General features: G+C 45.3%; 1 protein-coding gene across 1 annotated transcript in view; it reads right to left on the bottom strand.

The window, feature by feature from the left end:
* Positions 1–18,048, bottom strand: part of thas (Thromboxane-A synthase) — a 91,405-nt gene that overhangs the window by 66,210 nt on the left and 7,147 nt on the right. Inside the window, 2 exon segments of the mRNA NM_001165312.1 lie at positions 435–528; positions 17,865–18,007. Coding sequence (NP_001158784.1) covers positions 435–528; positions 17,865–17,959 — 189 coding nt within the window. The 5' untranslated portion in view covers positions 17,960–18,007.

Raw genomic sequence — 18,048 nt, 5'->3', positions numbered from 1 at the left:
ATTCATCATAACAGTAATGCAATTACCAATAAGGGTAATGTATTTGGGAATCACATGGTATTAAAAGTCTTTAATTAACTTGTTAGTCGTTTATAATGAACAAATCTAATGAAGTGCAGCTAGATGTTGGAAGCCTGATTTCTCTCACCTTCAGGGGTGGTGTGTGCGGATGTCTGCGTGGGAGTGTGTGTCTGTGAGTGTGTGTCTGTGAGTGTGCGTGTCTGTGCGTGTGTGCGCGTGGGGGTTAAGTGATTTACCCCCAAAAAAGACAGGCAATACCCAATCATTGCCTTGGTCAAAGGGAAGCAAAACTCTGCACTGAACTCTGTATTAAACATTTAAATATCACAATAGTTAGAAGGGCAAATATGCATAAATGAAGTTGTTTCTTTGAGTGAGAGTGTATACGTCTTCCATAGCAGTCGGTATCTTACCTGACGAAATAGAAACATGTTCCCAAAGAACGGGGACGGTTTGGGGTGCCTGATTCCACATCGAGCCAGGGCTGAATAGGGGAATGTAGCATACCTAGAGAGAGAGAGAGAGAGAGAGGAGAGAGAGAGAGAGAGGGAGAGACAGAAGGGAAAGGAGAAAGAGAGAGGAGAGATTAGAAAGAAAGAGAGAGAGAGAGAAGAGAGAAAGGAGAGAGACAGAGAGAGAGAAAGAGAGAGAGAGAGGAGAGAGAGGGAGAGACAGAAGGGAAAGGAGAAAGAGAGAGGAGAGATTAGAAAGAAAGAGAGAGAGAGAGAGAGAAGAGAGAAAGGAGAGAGACAGAGAGAGAGAAAGAGAGAGAGAGAGGAGAGAGAGGGAGAGACAGAAGGGAAAGGAGATAGAGAGAGAGGAGAGATTAGAAAGAAAGAGAGAGAGGAGAGATTAGAAAGAAAGAGAGAGAGAGAGAGAGAAGAGAGAAAGGAGAGAGAGACAGAGAGAGAAAGAGAGAAGGGAGAGAGAGAGAGAGAGAGAAAGAGAGAAGGGAGAGAGAGAGAGAGAGAGGAGACAAAATAAATAGAGAAACAGAGACAGAAAGAGAGACAAAGAGAGTCGGAGTGTGAGCTGGTAACGTGTAAAAGGGAACGGGGGATAAGGTAGTAATGCTACAGAGATTACCGCGTCTAATGTGGCAGATATGCTGCCTAAGCAGCGCCTCACACAAACACACAACATTATTACACTGGAAGGATTTATTTGTTTGGGGGAAATGTAAAAAATTCCAGACTTTGACTCCTAAAACAGAACAGCAAAATGGAACAGCATGCATTATTCATCACAGGAGCTGCTGCCGTTTTCTGCTGACATGCAAGTCCTTGGAATGTGGAAGGGGCCTTTTGTACAGGACTTTGAGGAGCATTATGGGATACGACAGCTGGGACGTTCTTTAGTCATGTAATATGCCGTCTGCTCTAAACGTGGTGGATTCTGTAGAGTGTGTGCGTGTGTGTGTGTATTTGAGTATCCTGGCCAATGAAAGGGCAATTAAATGATGGCTGCCTCATTGTTTGCTGCTACAGTCACGGACTACGGGGCTAAGAGACAGGAAATTGTGATTACAGTCAGAAAATAAAGCTGTACACACAAACACTCCCACACGGGCAGGGAGGGAGATGTGACAGACAGGCAGGCTTATGGATCAGGGCAAACAACTCTGACTGGATTGAGGAAGTCACATTTCCACGTCGTACATAAACAAGCAACACAAAAAGGCCGCAAGACAGAGCAGCCAACACAGGACGGATTCACACATACGCTCACAGGCACGCAAGTGCACGCACGCACTCACGTACACCAAGACCTCTGATGCTGAATGCGCGCACACCCACACCCCCCAAGACCTCTTATATTAAAAACCTAAATAGATTTGAACATCCACTTCATCTCCCACTAAGCCCCTGAAGGAGGCCCATTACCATATTAGTGAAACTGAAACTAGATGAAACGCTGGATAAGAAATCTCATCACACCGACTCATTTTAAAACACCTTCGCAATTATAAGGACGCGCGTCACACAGCCGTGACAGACAGACATCCCTCTCAATGTACATCAGAAGAGGAACTCACGGCACATAGTAACTGCTTTGGAATTCCGTGGCGTTTTACTCCTTCAAGTCCCATACTCCCCATGTTCTAGCCTACATCCCTGATTGACACAGTTGTTAATGTCCTATGTGACGGAGTGATGCAGACTGGGTGAGGTATTGTGTTTTGTTTCCACTGTTGCTGTGGCAATGTGGGAGTTTATAACGGCTGGTGGCATGGCCTCATTTACGGAGAGACAGGGGTAGTGGTGTTGTCATCAGCAGCAGGCACTTGTCACTCTGTCAGGCTCTACACGTTGACTACAGACAACAAACATATTTAACTGTGGGAGTTGCTGTAGAGGCCATGAAGAAGACCATGAAGAAGGCCATGAAGAAGACCATGAAGAGGCCATGAAGAGACCATGAAGAAGGCCATGAAGAAGACCATGAAGAGGCCATGAAGAGACCATGAAGAAGGCCATGAGGCCATGAAGAGGCCATGAAGAGACCATGAAGAGGCCATGAAGAAGGCCATGCCATGAAGAAGGCCATGAAGAGGCCATGAAGAGGCCATGAGTCCATGAAGAGGCCATGAAGAGGCCATGAAGAAGGCCATGAAGAGGCCATGAGACCATGAAGAAGGCCATGAAGAAGGCCATGAAGAGGCCATGAGACCATGAAGAAGGCCATGAAGAAGGCCATGAAGAGGCCATGAAGAGGCCATGAAGAAGGCCATGAGGCCATGAAGAGGCCATGAAGAAGGCCATGCCATGAAGAAGGCCATGAAGAGGCCATGAAGAGGCCTTGAGACCATGAAGAGGCCAGGAAGAGGCCATGAAGAGGCCATGAAGAAGGCCATGAAGAGACCATGAAGAGACCATGAAGAAGGCCATGAAGAATAATCAGTCAATAAACACACAAATTCTCCTTTACTGACTGACTTGTGATCTAATAAGATATGGTGAGTGCTAAGCCCAGGGAAGTGATCCAGCTGAAGCTGGGCATTACCGCACACACACACACACACACACACACACACACACACACACACACACACACACACACACACACACACACACACACACACACACACACACACACACACACACACACACACACACACACACACACACACACACACACAGGTGCTCCTGAGCAAAGCTTTAGTGTTCCTACAACACCACGGCAGTAAAATGAAGGCTGGAGCATAGCTGTAATATTATTGACAAACTGTATAGCCTAGAAACCAACAAACTATACCGTTGCTTCATTGAATTATGAGGAAAAGGGAAATAGACTGAAACGTACTATGCTACAGCACATGTTCAGGTTAACCAGGCTAGGCTGTGATGTCCTGTGCTACAAAGAGATGTGCTCAGTTTTCGACTAGCTCTCACTTCAGCATTAGACATTCATCCATGTTGTTCAAACGTCACATTTCGAAATTGTTGCAAACGTCAAATTTGAGGTTAAGTTTAGGCATTAACTCAAAAATCTTAAGGTTAGGCATTAACTCCGAATGGTTCAGGTAAGGGTTAAGGTTTTGGATAGGCTTAAAACAAAAATATCAAAAACAACTTTCTCTGGCTGGATTCAAACTTGTTACCTTTGGAATCTGAGGCAGATGCTTACGCCTCATATGTTCCCTTCAAATTTTCCGGGGCACTGAGCAAATTTCAGGTCTGCTGAGCGCAAATTTAAACATTGTGAAAATTTTGTGCAACTTCCAGCGCGCATTTACTGTGAACACTGAGGCTATACCCGGTTTTAACAGTGGCCAAGTAGGCTACTGCGGGTATTTATTCATAATGTAGGCCTACCAGAATGGCCTACCATCAAAAACAATGGAGAAAATGCATCCCATAACATTTTAACAGGGAAATAGTTGTTTTATCATTCAGCCTACAGTAACAGCAGCCAATGTGTGATGTTCAATGTAGGTCTATAATCCATGAGACTTGAAAAAACCTGCAGGGCTTGACATTAACTTGTTTCACCACTTGTCCTTCAGACAAGGAGATGACTGAAAATGTTGTGTTATTTGATTCAAGAAACCACTATACAAAATACAATTTATTATTATTCCCATACCATTATTTCAGCACAGCCGAGAGCTGCCCAGTCACACGAGCGTACCAGACGAGCTAAATAACTTCTATGATCGCTTCGAGGCAAGTAACACTGAAACATGCATGAGAGCACCAACTGTGTGATCACACTCTCCGCAGCCGATGTGAGTAAGACATTTAAACAGGTCAACATTCACAAGGCTGCTGGGCCAGACGGATTACCAGGACGTGTACTCCAAGCATACGCTGACCAACTGGCAAGTGTCTTCACTGACATTTTCAACCTCTCCCTGTCTGAGTCTGTAATACCAACATGTTTCAAGCAGACCACCATAGTCCCTGTGCCCAAGAACACTTCATGGCCTCTTCATGGCCTCTTCATGGCCTTCTTCATGGCCTTCTTCATGGTCTCATGGCCTCTTCATGGCCTTCTTCATGGCCTTCTTCATGGTCTCATGGCCTCTTCATGGTCTTCTTCATGGCCTCTTCATGGCCTCTTCATGGCCTCTTCATGGCCTCTTCATGGCCTTCTTCATGGCCTTCTTCATGGCATGGCCTTCTTCACCGACCCGTAGCACTCACGTCTGTAGCCATGAAATGCTTTGAAAGGCTGGTCATGGCTCACATCAACACCATTATCCCAGAAACCCTAGACCCACTATAATTTGCATACCGTACCAACAGATCCACAGATGATGTAATCTTTATTGCACTCCACACTACCCTTTCCCACTTGGACAAAAGGAACACCTACAGTGGCTTGCGAAAGTATTCACCCCCTTGGTATTTTTCCTATTTTGTTGCCTTACAACCTGGAATTAAAATGGATTTTTGGGGGGTTTGTATCATTTGACTTACACAACATGCCTACCACATTGAAGATGCAAAATATTTTTTATTGTGAAACAAACAAGAAATAAAACAAAAAAACAGAAAACTTGAGCGTGCATAACTATTCACCCCCCCAAAGTCAATACTTTGTCGAGACACCTTTTGCAGCAATTACAGCTGCAAGTGTCTTGGGGTATGTCTCTATAAGCTTGGCACATCTAGCCACTGGGATTTTTGCCCATTCTTCAAAGCAAAACTGCTCCAGCTCCATCAAGTTGGATGGGTTCTGCTGGTGTACAGCAATCTTTAAGTCATACCACAGATTCTCAATTGGATTGAGGTCTGGGCTTTGACTAGGCTATTCCAAGACATTTAAATGTTTCCCCTTAAACCACTCGAGTGTTGCTTTAGCAGTATTCTTAGGGTCATTGTCCTGCTGGAAGGTGAACCTCCGTCCCAGTCTCAAATCTCTGGAAGACTGAAACAGGTTTCCCTCAATAATTTCACTGTATTTAGCATCATCCATCATTCCTTCAATTCTGACCAGTTTCCCAGTCCCTCCCGATGAAAAACATCCCCACGGCATGATGCTGCCACCACCATGTTTCCCAGTGGGGATGGTGTCTCGGGGTGATGCAAGGTGTTAGGTTTGCACCAGACATAGTGTTTTCCTTGATGGCCAAAAATCTAAATTTTAGTCTCATCTGACCAGAGTACCTTCTTCCATATGTTTGGGGAGTCTCCCACATGCCTTATTGGCGAACACCAAATGTGTTTTTTCTTTAAGCAATGGCTTTTTTCTGTCCACTCTTCCGTAAAGCCCAGCTCTGTGGAGTGTACGGCTTAAAGTTGTCCTATGGACAGATACTCCAATCTCAGCAGTGGAGCTTTGCAGCTCCTTCAGGGTTATCGTTGGTCTCTTTGTTGCCTCTCTGATTAATGCCCTCCTTGCCTGGTCTGTGAGTTTTAGTGGGAGGCCCCCTCTTGGCAGGTTTGTTGTGGTGCCATATACTTTCAATTTTTTTATAAGGGATTTAATGGTGCTCCGTTGGATGTTCAAAGTTTCAGATATTTTTTTATAACCCAACCCTGACTGTACTTCTCCACAACTTTGCCCCTGACCTGTTTGGAGAGCTCCTTGGTCTTCATGGTACCACTTGCTTGGTGGTGCCCCTTGCTTAGTGGTATTGCAGACCCTGGGGCCTTTCAGAACAAGTGTATAGATACTGAGATCATGTGACAGATCATGTGACACTTAAATAAAGTCCACCTGTGTGCAATCTAACTAATTATGTGACTTCTGAGGGTAATTGGTTGCACCAGATCTTATTTAGGGGCTTCATAGCAAAGGGGGTGAATACATATGCACGCACCACTTTTCCATTTTTTATTGTTTAGAATTCTTTGAAACAAGTTATTTTTTTCATTTCACTTCACCAATTTGGACTATTATGTGTATGTCCGTTACATGAAATCCAAATAAAAATCTATTTAAATTACAGGTTGTAATGCAATAAAATAGGAAAAACACCAAGGGGGATGAATACTTTTGCAAGGCTGACTACAGCTCTGCGTTCAACACCATAGTGCCCTCAAAGCTCATCACTAAGCTAAGGACCCTGGGACTAAACAGCTCCCTCTGCAACTGGATTCTAGACTTCCTGACGGGCCGCCCCCAGGTGGTAAGGGTAGGTAACAACACATCCGCCACGCTGATCCTCAACACGGGGGCCCCTCAGGGGTGTGTGCTCAGTCCCCTCCTGTACTCCCTCTTCACTCATGACTGCACGGCCAGGCACAACTCCAACACCATCATTAAGTTTGCTGATGACATAACAGTGGTAGGCCTGATCACCGACAACGATGAGACAGCCTATAGGGATGAGGTCAGAGACCTGACCATGTGGTGCAAGAACAACAACCTCTCCCTCAACGTGATCAAGACAAAGGAGATGATTGTGGACTATGGGAAAAAGAGGACCGAGCACACCCCCATTCTCATCAACGAGGCTGTAGTGGAGCAGGTTAAGAGCTTCAAGTTCCTTGGCGTCCACATCAACAACAAACTAACATGGTCCAAGCACAACAAGACAGTCGTGAAGAGGGCACGACAAAACCTATTCCCCCTCAGGAGACTGAAAAGATTTGGCATGGGTCCTCAGATCCTCAAAAGATTTTACAGCTGCACCATCGAGAGCATCCTGACGGATTGCATCACTGCCTGGTATGGCAACTGCTCGGCCTTTGACTGCAAGGCACTTCAGAGGGCAGTGCGTTTGGCCCAGTACATCACCAGGGCCAAGCTTCCTGCCATGCAGGACCTCTATACCAGGCGGTGTCAGAGGAAGGCCCTAAAGGCCCTCGTCAAAGACTACATCCACCCTAGTCATAGATTGTTCTCTCTGCTACCGCACGGCAAGCGGTACCAGAGCGCCAAGTCTAGGTCCAAGAGGCTTCTAAACAACTTCTACCCCAAGCCATAAGACTGCTGAACAGCTAATCAAATGCTCCCCCCCACCCCACCCCCACCCACCTACTACACTGCTGCTACTCTCTGTTATTATCTATGCATAGCCACTTTGACAACCCTACCTGCATGTACATAATTATCTTAAATACCTCGACACCGGTGCCCCCACACATTGACACACTGACTCTGTACCGGTACCCCCTGTATGTATGTATATTGTTATTTATTGCTGCTCTTTAATTATTTGTTTTTCTTATCTCTTACCTTTTTTTAACTTTTAATTTTGGGGGTATTTTCTTAAAACTGTATCGTTGGTTAAGGGATTGTAAGTAAGCATTTCACTGTAAGGTCTACACCTGTTGTATTCAGCACATGTGACAAATACAATTTGATTTGATTTGATCAGACAAATTATGCTACACTTACTTAGCTTATTCAAGACCATCTCAAAATACAACACTGCCCCTTTAAGACAAAAAAAGCTCTACTTGACTCGCTTTTCAAAGATGGCTAGAAATACACACGTTTTGTGCTCTTGCTGGAAGCAACCATTCCCCCATTGTTGACTACAAATTAGCTATAACTGGGCTAATACTAACTGGCAAAGCATATGAACAAATATGCACAGGTGGCTACATGCAGCTCTCGCTTTGATTTCAAAACAAACGCATCTACTCGCGACCACTCATGCTGTTCAAAGTGAATGGCACAGATCTATATATATATGGCAATGGCTATTTGCATATAGTCCGACTGCAGCTCTGATTGTTTTAATGGCGCACCGGTCTGTGTAGAGTATGGGCCTGAGTTGTGCCTGCCAATGCAATTGAATCCTACTCCAATGCGATCTGCCTTGCACAGTTAGTTTTGCATACTAAGTCTTGCATAGTTTTGTTTTGTTTCGGTATGTTACATTGAAAGTGGCTAATATTGTGTTGATTCGATCACAATTCCCACAGTAAGGGGAAACATTGATAGTGGTAACTAATGGGGAGAACTCTAGAAAGTTGAGTGAAGTTCAATCACATGCTTCTCTGCGCTGGATGATATTTCTTCTGCGCGGCAGTCCAAGGGGGGCTGCGCGCACGCGCAGCTTAGAAGTAACATTGCTTACGCCCGTCCAAAACACCTTAGCAAAAAACTAAACCTACCTGAAGGTAACAGCGCTCACTATTGCCCCTAGTGGCCGGTTTCCACATTATCTCCCGACGTCCTCAGACATGGATGGACGTCGAATACTGACTTGTATCACGGGTGACCTGGCTGACAGTGTTATGTTGCAGTCACACACAGCTTGTGTGTGTGAAAGAGGGGGGTCAGGCAGGAGAGGTAAAGAGGGACAGTGGGTGAAAAACAAAAGCACTCTAGGGGGGTCTGCCAATAACAGAGGGCACCTTCATGACAGCTCTGAGCCTGCAGCAATAATTCAATAGCACACAAAAATGTTATGCGAACACGTGGTAAGACAGAGTTTTAGTGCATGACTGACTCGGAGCGCTCCATGTGATGGACTGGGTGTGAGGGAGCCACAGACACACTGGGTTGTCTCAGCCAGCTGTGAGCACAAACTGCTGAAGCCGTAGCTCACCGATCATCTCCCCAGTCCGACCCACGTCAGAGCGGAGCAGCTTCACCTGGAAACCACCTTTATCTCAAGGAACATCCAATGACGCACTCCGAGACACTGACAAAAGACAGGACTCACTCCTCCAGAGTTAAAAAAAGAAAATGTTGCGTATAAAAAAAAAGGCAATAAAGAGCGGATGGTGAATTTTTCGTACTCAGAGAGTCTCAGGCTCTGGTGTTTAGGGTTGTGAGTCCTCCTTGAGATGAACAAAAGACAGATTTATAGAGTTGTCTCCCACTCACACACATACACACATTGCACACACACAGGCACACAGGCACACAGGCACACGGGACGGGTCATTTGGTGGTCAGGGGATTGGAGTCTCATTTAGATTGAAGGATTACAGCTGGCAAGGCTGTTTTATCTGTCTGCCACTGAAATTAGAGGTGTCAGAGAATAGGACGACACACCTCCTTCAAACAACCCCACAGATCTGGCAATGTGAGATTTGGCCAATCAGAGGGTGAGGACAGGGGGTGCTCCCAGAGCATCATGGGTAAACCATGGCGTTGCATCAAACAGAAGAAAACAGACTGCAACCAGGAGGGACTACCTGGACTTGTCTAATAAATAAAACATTGATTTTCATTTTCCGTAGCAAAACATTTTCCGTTGCTTGCCATAATGAACACAACCCAGCTCCCCATTGGTTCTTGTAGTTGTCATGTGTTTACCATCAGAGCCTCCCTCGTACAGAAGGCAATTTTTATTGTGCTATTATTATGTTCTCCTCACCATGCATGTCGCGATGCTGTTTCTCTTCATGAATAACCCAGTATGATTCTCAGCAGTTGCTGTGTGTGTGTGTGTGTGTGTGTGTGTGTGTGTGTGTGTGTGTGTGTGTGTGTGTGTGTGTGTGTGTGTGTGTGTGTGTGTGTGTGTGTGCATGCATAGGTGCGAAGCCAAAGAGTGCCATTGAGCCTACATGCAATCAGAGACACCTCAGAGGCATCCATCATTAGCGACAAACACAATCAGTCCTCTCTGGCTGCATCTGACAATACAACCACCCACACACACACCTCCTTTAGAGTAAAGGCACATGGACACACACACACACACACACACACACACACACACACACACACACACACACACACACACACACACACACACACACACACACACACACACACACACACACACACACACACACACACACACACACACACACACACACCCACACCAAACTCGAAACCCAAGCAGTGTACAAAAAGTGGTAACAGAAGAAATCATACACACACCTCCTGGAAAATATTGTTGGTATCAAACAGTGGTTTCAGGCATGTCTGTAAATCAACAGGAGAGGAGCAGAGCTGTTGTAATTGCTTTACAATGCCTTCGATGCCCCTTTTGGATTATCCATGGCATAGCTTATTGCTTTTTTCATTGTTAAGTGCCTCATAAAATCGGCATTAATATGTGCCCATTGATTTGTGCATGGCTGGATAATCTCTCCAGACACTAGCCCCCATTTGAAAATGCAAGCACACAAACATGAAGGCACACCCACTCAACCAGAGGGAAGTGTGCAGCATCAGTAACATGGAGATCTGTCAGCCTGAGCCCTCGCTTTCCCACTGGAGACTCACAGGGAAATTAATGGATGGGTCCAGATGGGTCGATTGGAGGAGGATGGAGGGAGGGCTGAGTCCCCCATAATGCTGTGTGCTGGCTGAAACGGTAGGACCATGGAAGTAGGTGCTTTGTGCTGGCGGGGAGCCGTGTGTGAAAGAAAACGCCTTTGTATGTGTTGTGTGGTTGTGTGTCTGTGTCTGTGTCCCAGGGCCTGGCTGGCTGTCACAGTGCATTGGAGAGTTCAGTCCTCTCTGGAGCGCTCCTCTGATTGTTTAACTGTGGAGCTGCAATGCCTGCATACCAGCATACAGCCAGAACACAACAACCAGAGACCAGGGGGATGGGAAAAAGTATTCCGTCCTCTCTCCTCCCTTCTCTCTCCTCTCTCCTCTGTGACCCGGAAACCGATAAGTGGTCGAGTGTCAATTTGTTAGTAGAAGAGGGTCCTCCCCTCGATAGCCTCCTTTTGGTGAGGAAGCACAAGTGTATCGTGCCGCCGAAGAGTATCGATGTCCCTTTGAATCAGCTGTTGCTTTATCAGAGGAGAAAACAAAGCACACGTTTAAAAACAATTTGCTACTTATTGTTTTATCTATAAAATGTCTCACACAACTGACTTAATTTTGGGTTTTTTCACTTTCCACATTCATATACCCAGGCCTTGTCTAGCTCAACTTATATATCTCCCTGCCGTGAATATTAATTGTTCCTGTCTGAACACGGCTTATCTCCATACCATAAAAGGCGATGTTCTTCATTATCCGACAAGAGCTGTCTTCATTAGGGAGCCATGGAGCCACGTGGCCGTGTAGCTGGGGTTGGAGCCCTGATGCATGTCCGTAGCTGTACATGTCTGGCATTCCTCTCTGTCACCCAATCCATCGTACCACACCATCAATCAACGGCATCCATTGTGCCGCTCAGAAAAGCAATGAGCCACATCAATAACTGAGCCGGCTTGCAATCCCCAACCCATGAATATTAACCCTGGTAAAACAATGGCTTCACACATAGCGACTCAGGAAGTCACACGTGTAGACACTAGGATGCACACAAAAGCATGCACCCTATCGACCCTGCATGCACACGGACACACACACTCGGAACAATCAATGCTTTTGGTCACAGCATCCCATCTCCATAAGTTATTGATAAGGAAGTGTCCATGGTTGCTTGTAAGGGCTCATCAACCCTAACAGACAACCCACTCCACTTTAACACAAACTATACATCAAAAATGAGCCAATCCCACCACAGACAAAGTGTTTTAGCAGCTGTCGTATCCCGCTAGAAACCGGGGCGATAATGTGAGACACCGGCACATCGTTTACAGCTCATAATAGTCTTGTCTCCACATACATAGACAGTCGAAGCGGACGGCCTCAGGTGAAAATCTCTTTAGAATCCTTTTCAATCTATGCCCGTCCACCTCACACACTGAACAATCTCCCCTAGGCCATGGTTCATCTCCATTACATTAGCAGCGTTACTCTTTGAGTTGTGTTAACCAGAGGTCCAACTGGTGCCACGATGACCACTGGTTCTCACTTACTGGACACAGTGTGTTTCTCCCCCTCTCATCATGGTCTCCCACAGTCATTAGCCTTGTGTTAAGACCGCTAAGACTGTTATTTAAACACACAACTCACTGCTCTGGACCAATGGAAAATCTGCCATCCCTCTGTTGTGCTGTAGACAGTCACACAGCTGCAGTACGGATGCACCATCCAGGGGGCTACTCAGTGTCGCTCCAATGAGCTTCCACCCACAAAGGTAAAGTCAGTGACGAGGACATCTGGGTTTTCGTTGAGAGAATGGTTGACAGAGATGGCAGAGAGAAAGAGCTGCTGGCTGGGAGAGGTGCATCACACTGTTATATTAGAGCGGGGTGTTGTAGACACGGAGAGTCACGCTGCGATGCGGAGTCATACTGCCACAAAACAAACGCACATGTGACTGGCACCTCCATTCCATTTACAGTAATTATGAGTCATATGGATCCCGCCCTCACAATCACATACGCAGGCAGGCAGGCAGGCAGGCACCACACACACACACACACACACACGCGCACACGCACACGCACACACACACAGTGTTTCTCTCTCCCTTTTTCACCACGTACCAGAACAACAGTAAGAACAAAGCTACTTGCAGCTAACCTCAGGGGAGACGAAGATTCTCTCATGAAGCTGTTGCAAAGTAAAGGTGACTAAATGAGCGTTGTTGGCCCATCGAAGAGGCAATCTGTAGTTGCTACATCCATTTTTGACATATAAATGAATGATATGTATCCATTGATTCTTGAGGAATATAACTTATAAATGCCTCATGAGCTCAGTTCAACTGTCACACTCCATGAGAACCCAGAATATAAACTTGTTTTACTCCAATGTTTGTGAACAAACACTTTATAGCCTCAAAACCTGGTTAAAACGGTGAATTTGATATCATGGATGGTCAGTCATTGCGTCCATAGCTCTGTCTATGAATTTGAGAGTGGTTGCATTTCTCCAGGCCCATCCCTCCGAAACAGGGGAGAGGAAAAACACTTTGTTATTGTTTCAACCGCTGATTGTTGCTTTGAAGGGGATGGCTACTTGAGTGCCACAGGAAGACAAGCTGTGGTGTGAAACACTTCATCCATCATGGAAAAATAAACACGCTCTCTCTGACGTCAGCTCAGTCACAAAGAGAGCGCCTTGGCTAATCAGCTTCCCCCTGACTAGCATTGTACTGAGAGTAGCTTCTAGATAAAGTACCATAACAACTCCATGTCTACTCAAAGTTCACAACTCGGGAAGGCCTTATTGGGGACAATTTAATTGTGAATGGAATTATATTTTTGTAAAAATGAATTAATTTGTATCTAAAAACATTATTATTTTTTAAAATTTTTTATATGGTGTACAGTCCTCCTCTTTCCTGCTGGCTCTGCGGAGCACAAGGGTTCAAGTGTCTGTCAGTCTGTCAGGTTGGATGTCATGAGGAGAGCTAGAATGAGCCATTGTCCATAGCATGTCAAGCCCAAGCCTCAGTTCTAGTCTAACACTCGCCGCTTGTACACACTTTGGACGACTTGAAAGGATGAACTGTACAGTTCAGTGGGTCGGTCTTTGTGATATTTTAGTCGTGGACCATATTCAGTATTAATAAACATGTTCAAATAAAAATGGCTGAGCAGGGCAGCTTGTCTGTCTGTCAGGGAGGTGTGATGTGTGAGGTGTGCAGTCAGTGGTATGATTAGCAGGTGTGACGGACGAGCTGTCCAACCAGCCTCAACTAAACAATAAGTACTCCACAGGGCTCGTCCAATGACAACGGAAGGCCAACTGCAGGATACCGGAGCACCGTGGCGCAACGCTGCCAAGTCAGCAGTCCTGGGTTTATTAGACTGGGTTCAAATACTATTTCAAATATTTCAGCTTTTGCTTTTTGTCTGCCTGGAGTTCCAGATGGGGCGGGGTTTGCATTTGCGGGACTACTCTATTTGTCCCATTGCACCAGGCAAGCGCAATCAAGCCCGGATAAAGTATATGAAATGATTTCGAATAGTATTTGAACCCAGGCCTGATTAGATACAGCGCTATGGCTCTGTTCTGCCTGAAGAGGCTCCAGACTGAGCTACTCCAAAGGGTGGGGTGTTTTATGATGCCCAGTTCTGCCACCTTGGTTACAGCCTGCCTGTTGTTACTCCCTCTTATTCTTCAGGAGTTTAGAGTTTTATTAGGGGGGAGCTGTAAAGACTCAGACGCATCCACACACAATATTCTTAGAGCACTGGCAATGCATGTTGGGAGTGGGGTGAAACGCTCTGATCTGATCAACCTCTTATTGCATATTTCCAATGAGGGATATTATTGCACACAGACTGGGCATCTGCTTATTCCAATTAGCTAAGCCACTGTTATCCCGTCTGCTTGCCTCAATGAAACATATTGGTCATGCATGTTGTCAAGAGTCCAATCCAGAGAACTGTGCATGTGAAACCACACATGGATGGAGCAGAATATGTTGCTCCCACATACATTGACATCCCAGAACAACGTGGCCAGGATACTGACCATTTTATAGCCATGATTTTATATCAAAAACAGACTAAAGGAGTATCTCCTTATACCAAACCTCCCTATATTCATTTATATATGGGATGCTACCTAAGTCTTATAAAAGCAATATTGATTTGTGTCTGAACATCCGATGATATCATCATCTTTATTATAACCTTTGAAATGGTGCCTGTGGTTAGAGTGTCCATCAACAATGACACTTGGATATCACAGCCCTAGTCAGTTCATTTGTCGTGAGATCATCGGCGGGCATGTCATCCTTTCCACTTGGACTGAGGGGCCAGTGAATGGACCCTGGTTGGGTTACACACACTGTGTTCCTTCCAGAGTTCATTCTGATACATAGTTTAACACACGTTCTCGAGGGGACAGTGGGCCAGGAAAACAAACGTCTACAGTTACAAAGGAAAAGGGTGTGTGTGTATGTGTGTGTGTGTGTGTGTGTGTGTGTGTGTGTGTGTGTGTGTGTGAGAGAGAGATGGGGTGAGGGGGTAGTTCAGTCACTTTGCATGTGTGCCGGCTGGCATTATATTTCACACAAAACCCACACTGCACTTATAGCTAGGGTATTGGGGAGACCCTACGGAGAACACACAGGTTACAATGTGGTGGAAATATCCCCCGTTACCTAAGCTATAGAAACGTCTCTCTGTATCCTCAAACAGACAGACCATTTCCCCATCAAACTTACATGAGTCAAGGGGAGAAAAGAGGGGCAAAGCAATGGACAATTGAGTCAGAAAATCATATTTATTTAACTAGGCAAGTCAGTTAAGAACAAATTCTTATTTACAATTACGGCCTAACCTGACCAAACCCTCCCCTAACCCAGACAACACTAGGCCGATTGAGCGCCACCCTATGGGACTCCTGATCCCAGCCAGTTGTGATACAGCCTGGGATTGAACCAGGCTGTGTAGTGACACCTCTAGCACCGCAATGCAGTGCCTTAGACCACTGCACCACTCAGGAACCCAAAATATGACTGGACCTGCCCAAACCATGTGGGAAAAAATGTCCTTTTTTACTAAGCAGAATTTGATTCCTCCATAAAACGCATGAACAGACGATCAAAGTATTTTGTAGTGGGAATAAACCAGGGTAGTATTCATTAGTGCAGACTGTAGCAAAACAGAGAATGGACACGTTTAGTAGTCCTTCCCTGTTTCAGTCCGTTTTCTTCCATTTGGTGCCTAAAGAATATGACTCTGTTTAACCAGGCGGCAACTTCTGTTTTCCAGACAGACAGGTCAATACTCCACTGGCCAGTAGGTGGCACTCTGTCCTCTGGTCTTCTAGGCAGACAGGGCTGAGCGTTCAGCTGCTGGGTCTGCCATGAGAGAGAGGTGGAGTCTGGTCCCAGGGAGGGGTCACCTGAGGTTCAGCTTGAGCTGTGTGAAACTCTGACTGGGCACACATTGCCTGGCCAAGACTAGCCCTAGGACTCCTCAGAGAGGAAATGTTTGCTTCGTGCCGTTGAAAACACCCCTGTACTAAAACTGACAGCAATGCTGCAACTGTGATTAAGCCCTTTCTTGGCGATAAAGATCATTAACACATGTTGACGTTTCCAGCGTGGAGAGTATGAGAGTATTCATGTGAAGTAAATGGAAAAGGACGGGACTTCACTGCAAAACAAGGCAGCGTTCTGATTTCCCAGAGAACAGTTTGTGCCGTTTAGATGAGGTGAAAGGTTCTATGCCGAGACACGTTTTGCAGTTCAGCAACGTTTAAATGGCAAACTTAATAATTCTCTGATGTGGCTTATGACAATGACGGAGAGCCAGAGACAAATTGACTTGACCTCTCCTAAATCTAGTCATTTCGAACCCTGGTGTCATGGCGGCCCCTCGTGCAAGTTAGTTTCATCGTCAGATATAAATCTTCATTTGGGCTGAGACAGCTTAAGAGGACCTTATATACCACAGCCTCTTTTGATTTGTTACAACTGAATGGCAACAGACAGGAATGGACTTGTCCTGAGGAACTGAGCGTGTGTGCGCGTGTGTGTGTGTGTGTAGTCGGCATCTTCAAAAACCAACAGTTTCAACATGGCGCCTGAAACTGCTATTCATCTGAAGTGGAAACCTACAGTATGTACTGTTTCACCCACAAGTTCAAGAGAAACTAAGTGTATCACCGGTATACCACAAACAGGGGGCTTTATGCTTGCTCTACAAAACAACACTTTCCACAACACTGAACACCCAAGTGTTCAGTCAGTCTCCGTACTCTGCAGAGAGAGAAAGAACATGCTTGTCAGCCTCTCTCGCTACTTTGTATGACAGAGCATCAATCTGGCATGGCTGGCCTAGATGGCTACTAATCCTTGCTAATGTGGGGCTGAAATTAAACGTGCTCCTTCTGCAAAGTGGTTTTCTCACTTTTAGTCAGATGTGATGAAGGTTGAGAATAAGCAAAATTTTGTATTTTGATCGATTCATGCTGATTGACCTCCTATCCTGAATTGAGGGACTGAATTGAGGGACTGAATTGAGGACTTGTAGTGTGTGTCATTTGAACACCCTACAATTACCCTGACATCCAGGCTTCTGTGCACTAACATTTAACATTCTCCAAATCAAAGCTTAGAACAGTACTATGCATACTGTAACATACAGTATGTAGATCTGTGGCATGTAGATCTGTGACATGTAGATCTGTGACATATAGATCTGTAGATCTGTGACATGTAGTACATCAGGGGTACCTCAGGGGTAGGCAACTATATTCAGCCGCAGACCGATTGAAAATTATAATTATAAATTGTACACTGCAAATGTGACAATAACAATCAATTCATATCTTGATTACATTGAGACACGATCACATATCTCAATTTGTTTTATTTGTGGGAATACTTAGGAACATATTTTCTGAATTCCTGGTGTCTTTCCTGGTGTTTTTCTGACCAACAACAAAAATGTCTAAAAGAATCCAAAATTGGCCCGCGGGCCACCTGTTGACCACCCCTGCAGTACATCAATATGTAATATAATGACATCACAAGATGACACTGTTACACATATACAACACGTAATTGTATTTGCTTGAATATGTCAAGCATATCATGTCATAAACACAACACATACTAAACTGAAAAACACATACAGTACCGACACACACATCTGTTTACAATACATGCTGAGTTTTGTTTTTGTTCTATTGCCCTACACTAGAGGCAAAAGACATTGATTTACCAGTAGAGCAGAGCCAGGAAGATCATGAACAGGCCCACGGACACAGACACTCCACTGGGCACTGGCATCTTCAGGATGTTCATAACTATCTCCATGATGCTGACCACCACCTCAGACCAACACTAACACTGGCCAAATAGCTCCTATGGAGAGAAGAGAAGGTAGAGAAGAGATTGTATTTATG

This window comes from Salmo salar, chromosome 16, assembly GCF_965601325.2.
Source record: "Salmo salar chromosome 16, fSalSal1, whole genome shotgun sequence".
Lineage (NCBI taxonomy): Eukaryota > Metazoa > Chordata > Actinopteri > Salmoniformes > Salmonidae > Salmo > Salmo salar.
The sequence above is the reverse complement of the archived record's forward strand: the minus strand, read 5'-3'. Positions and strand labels throughout refer to the sequence as shown.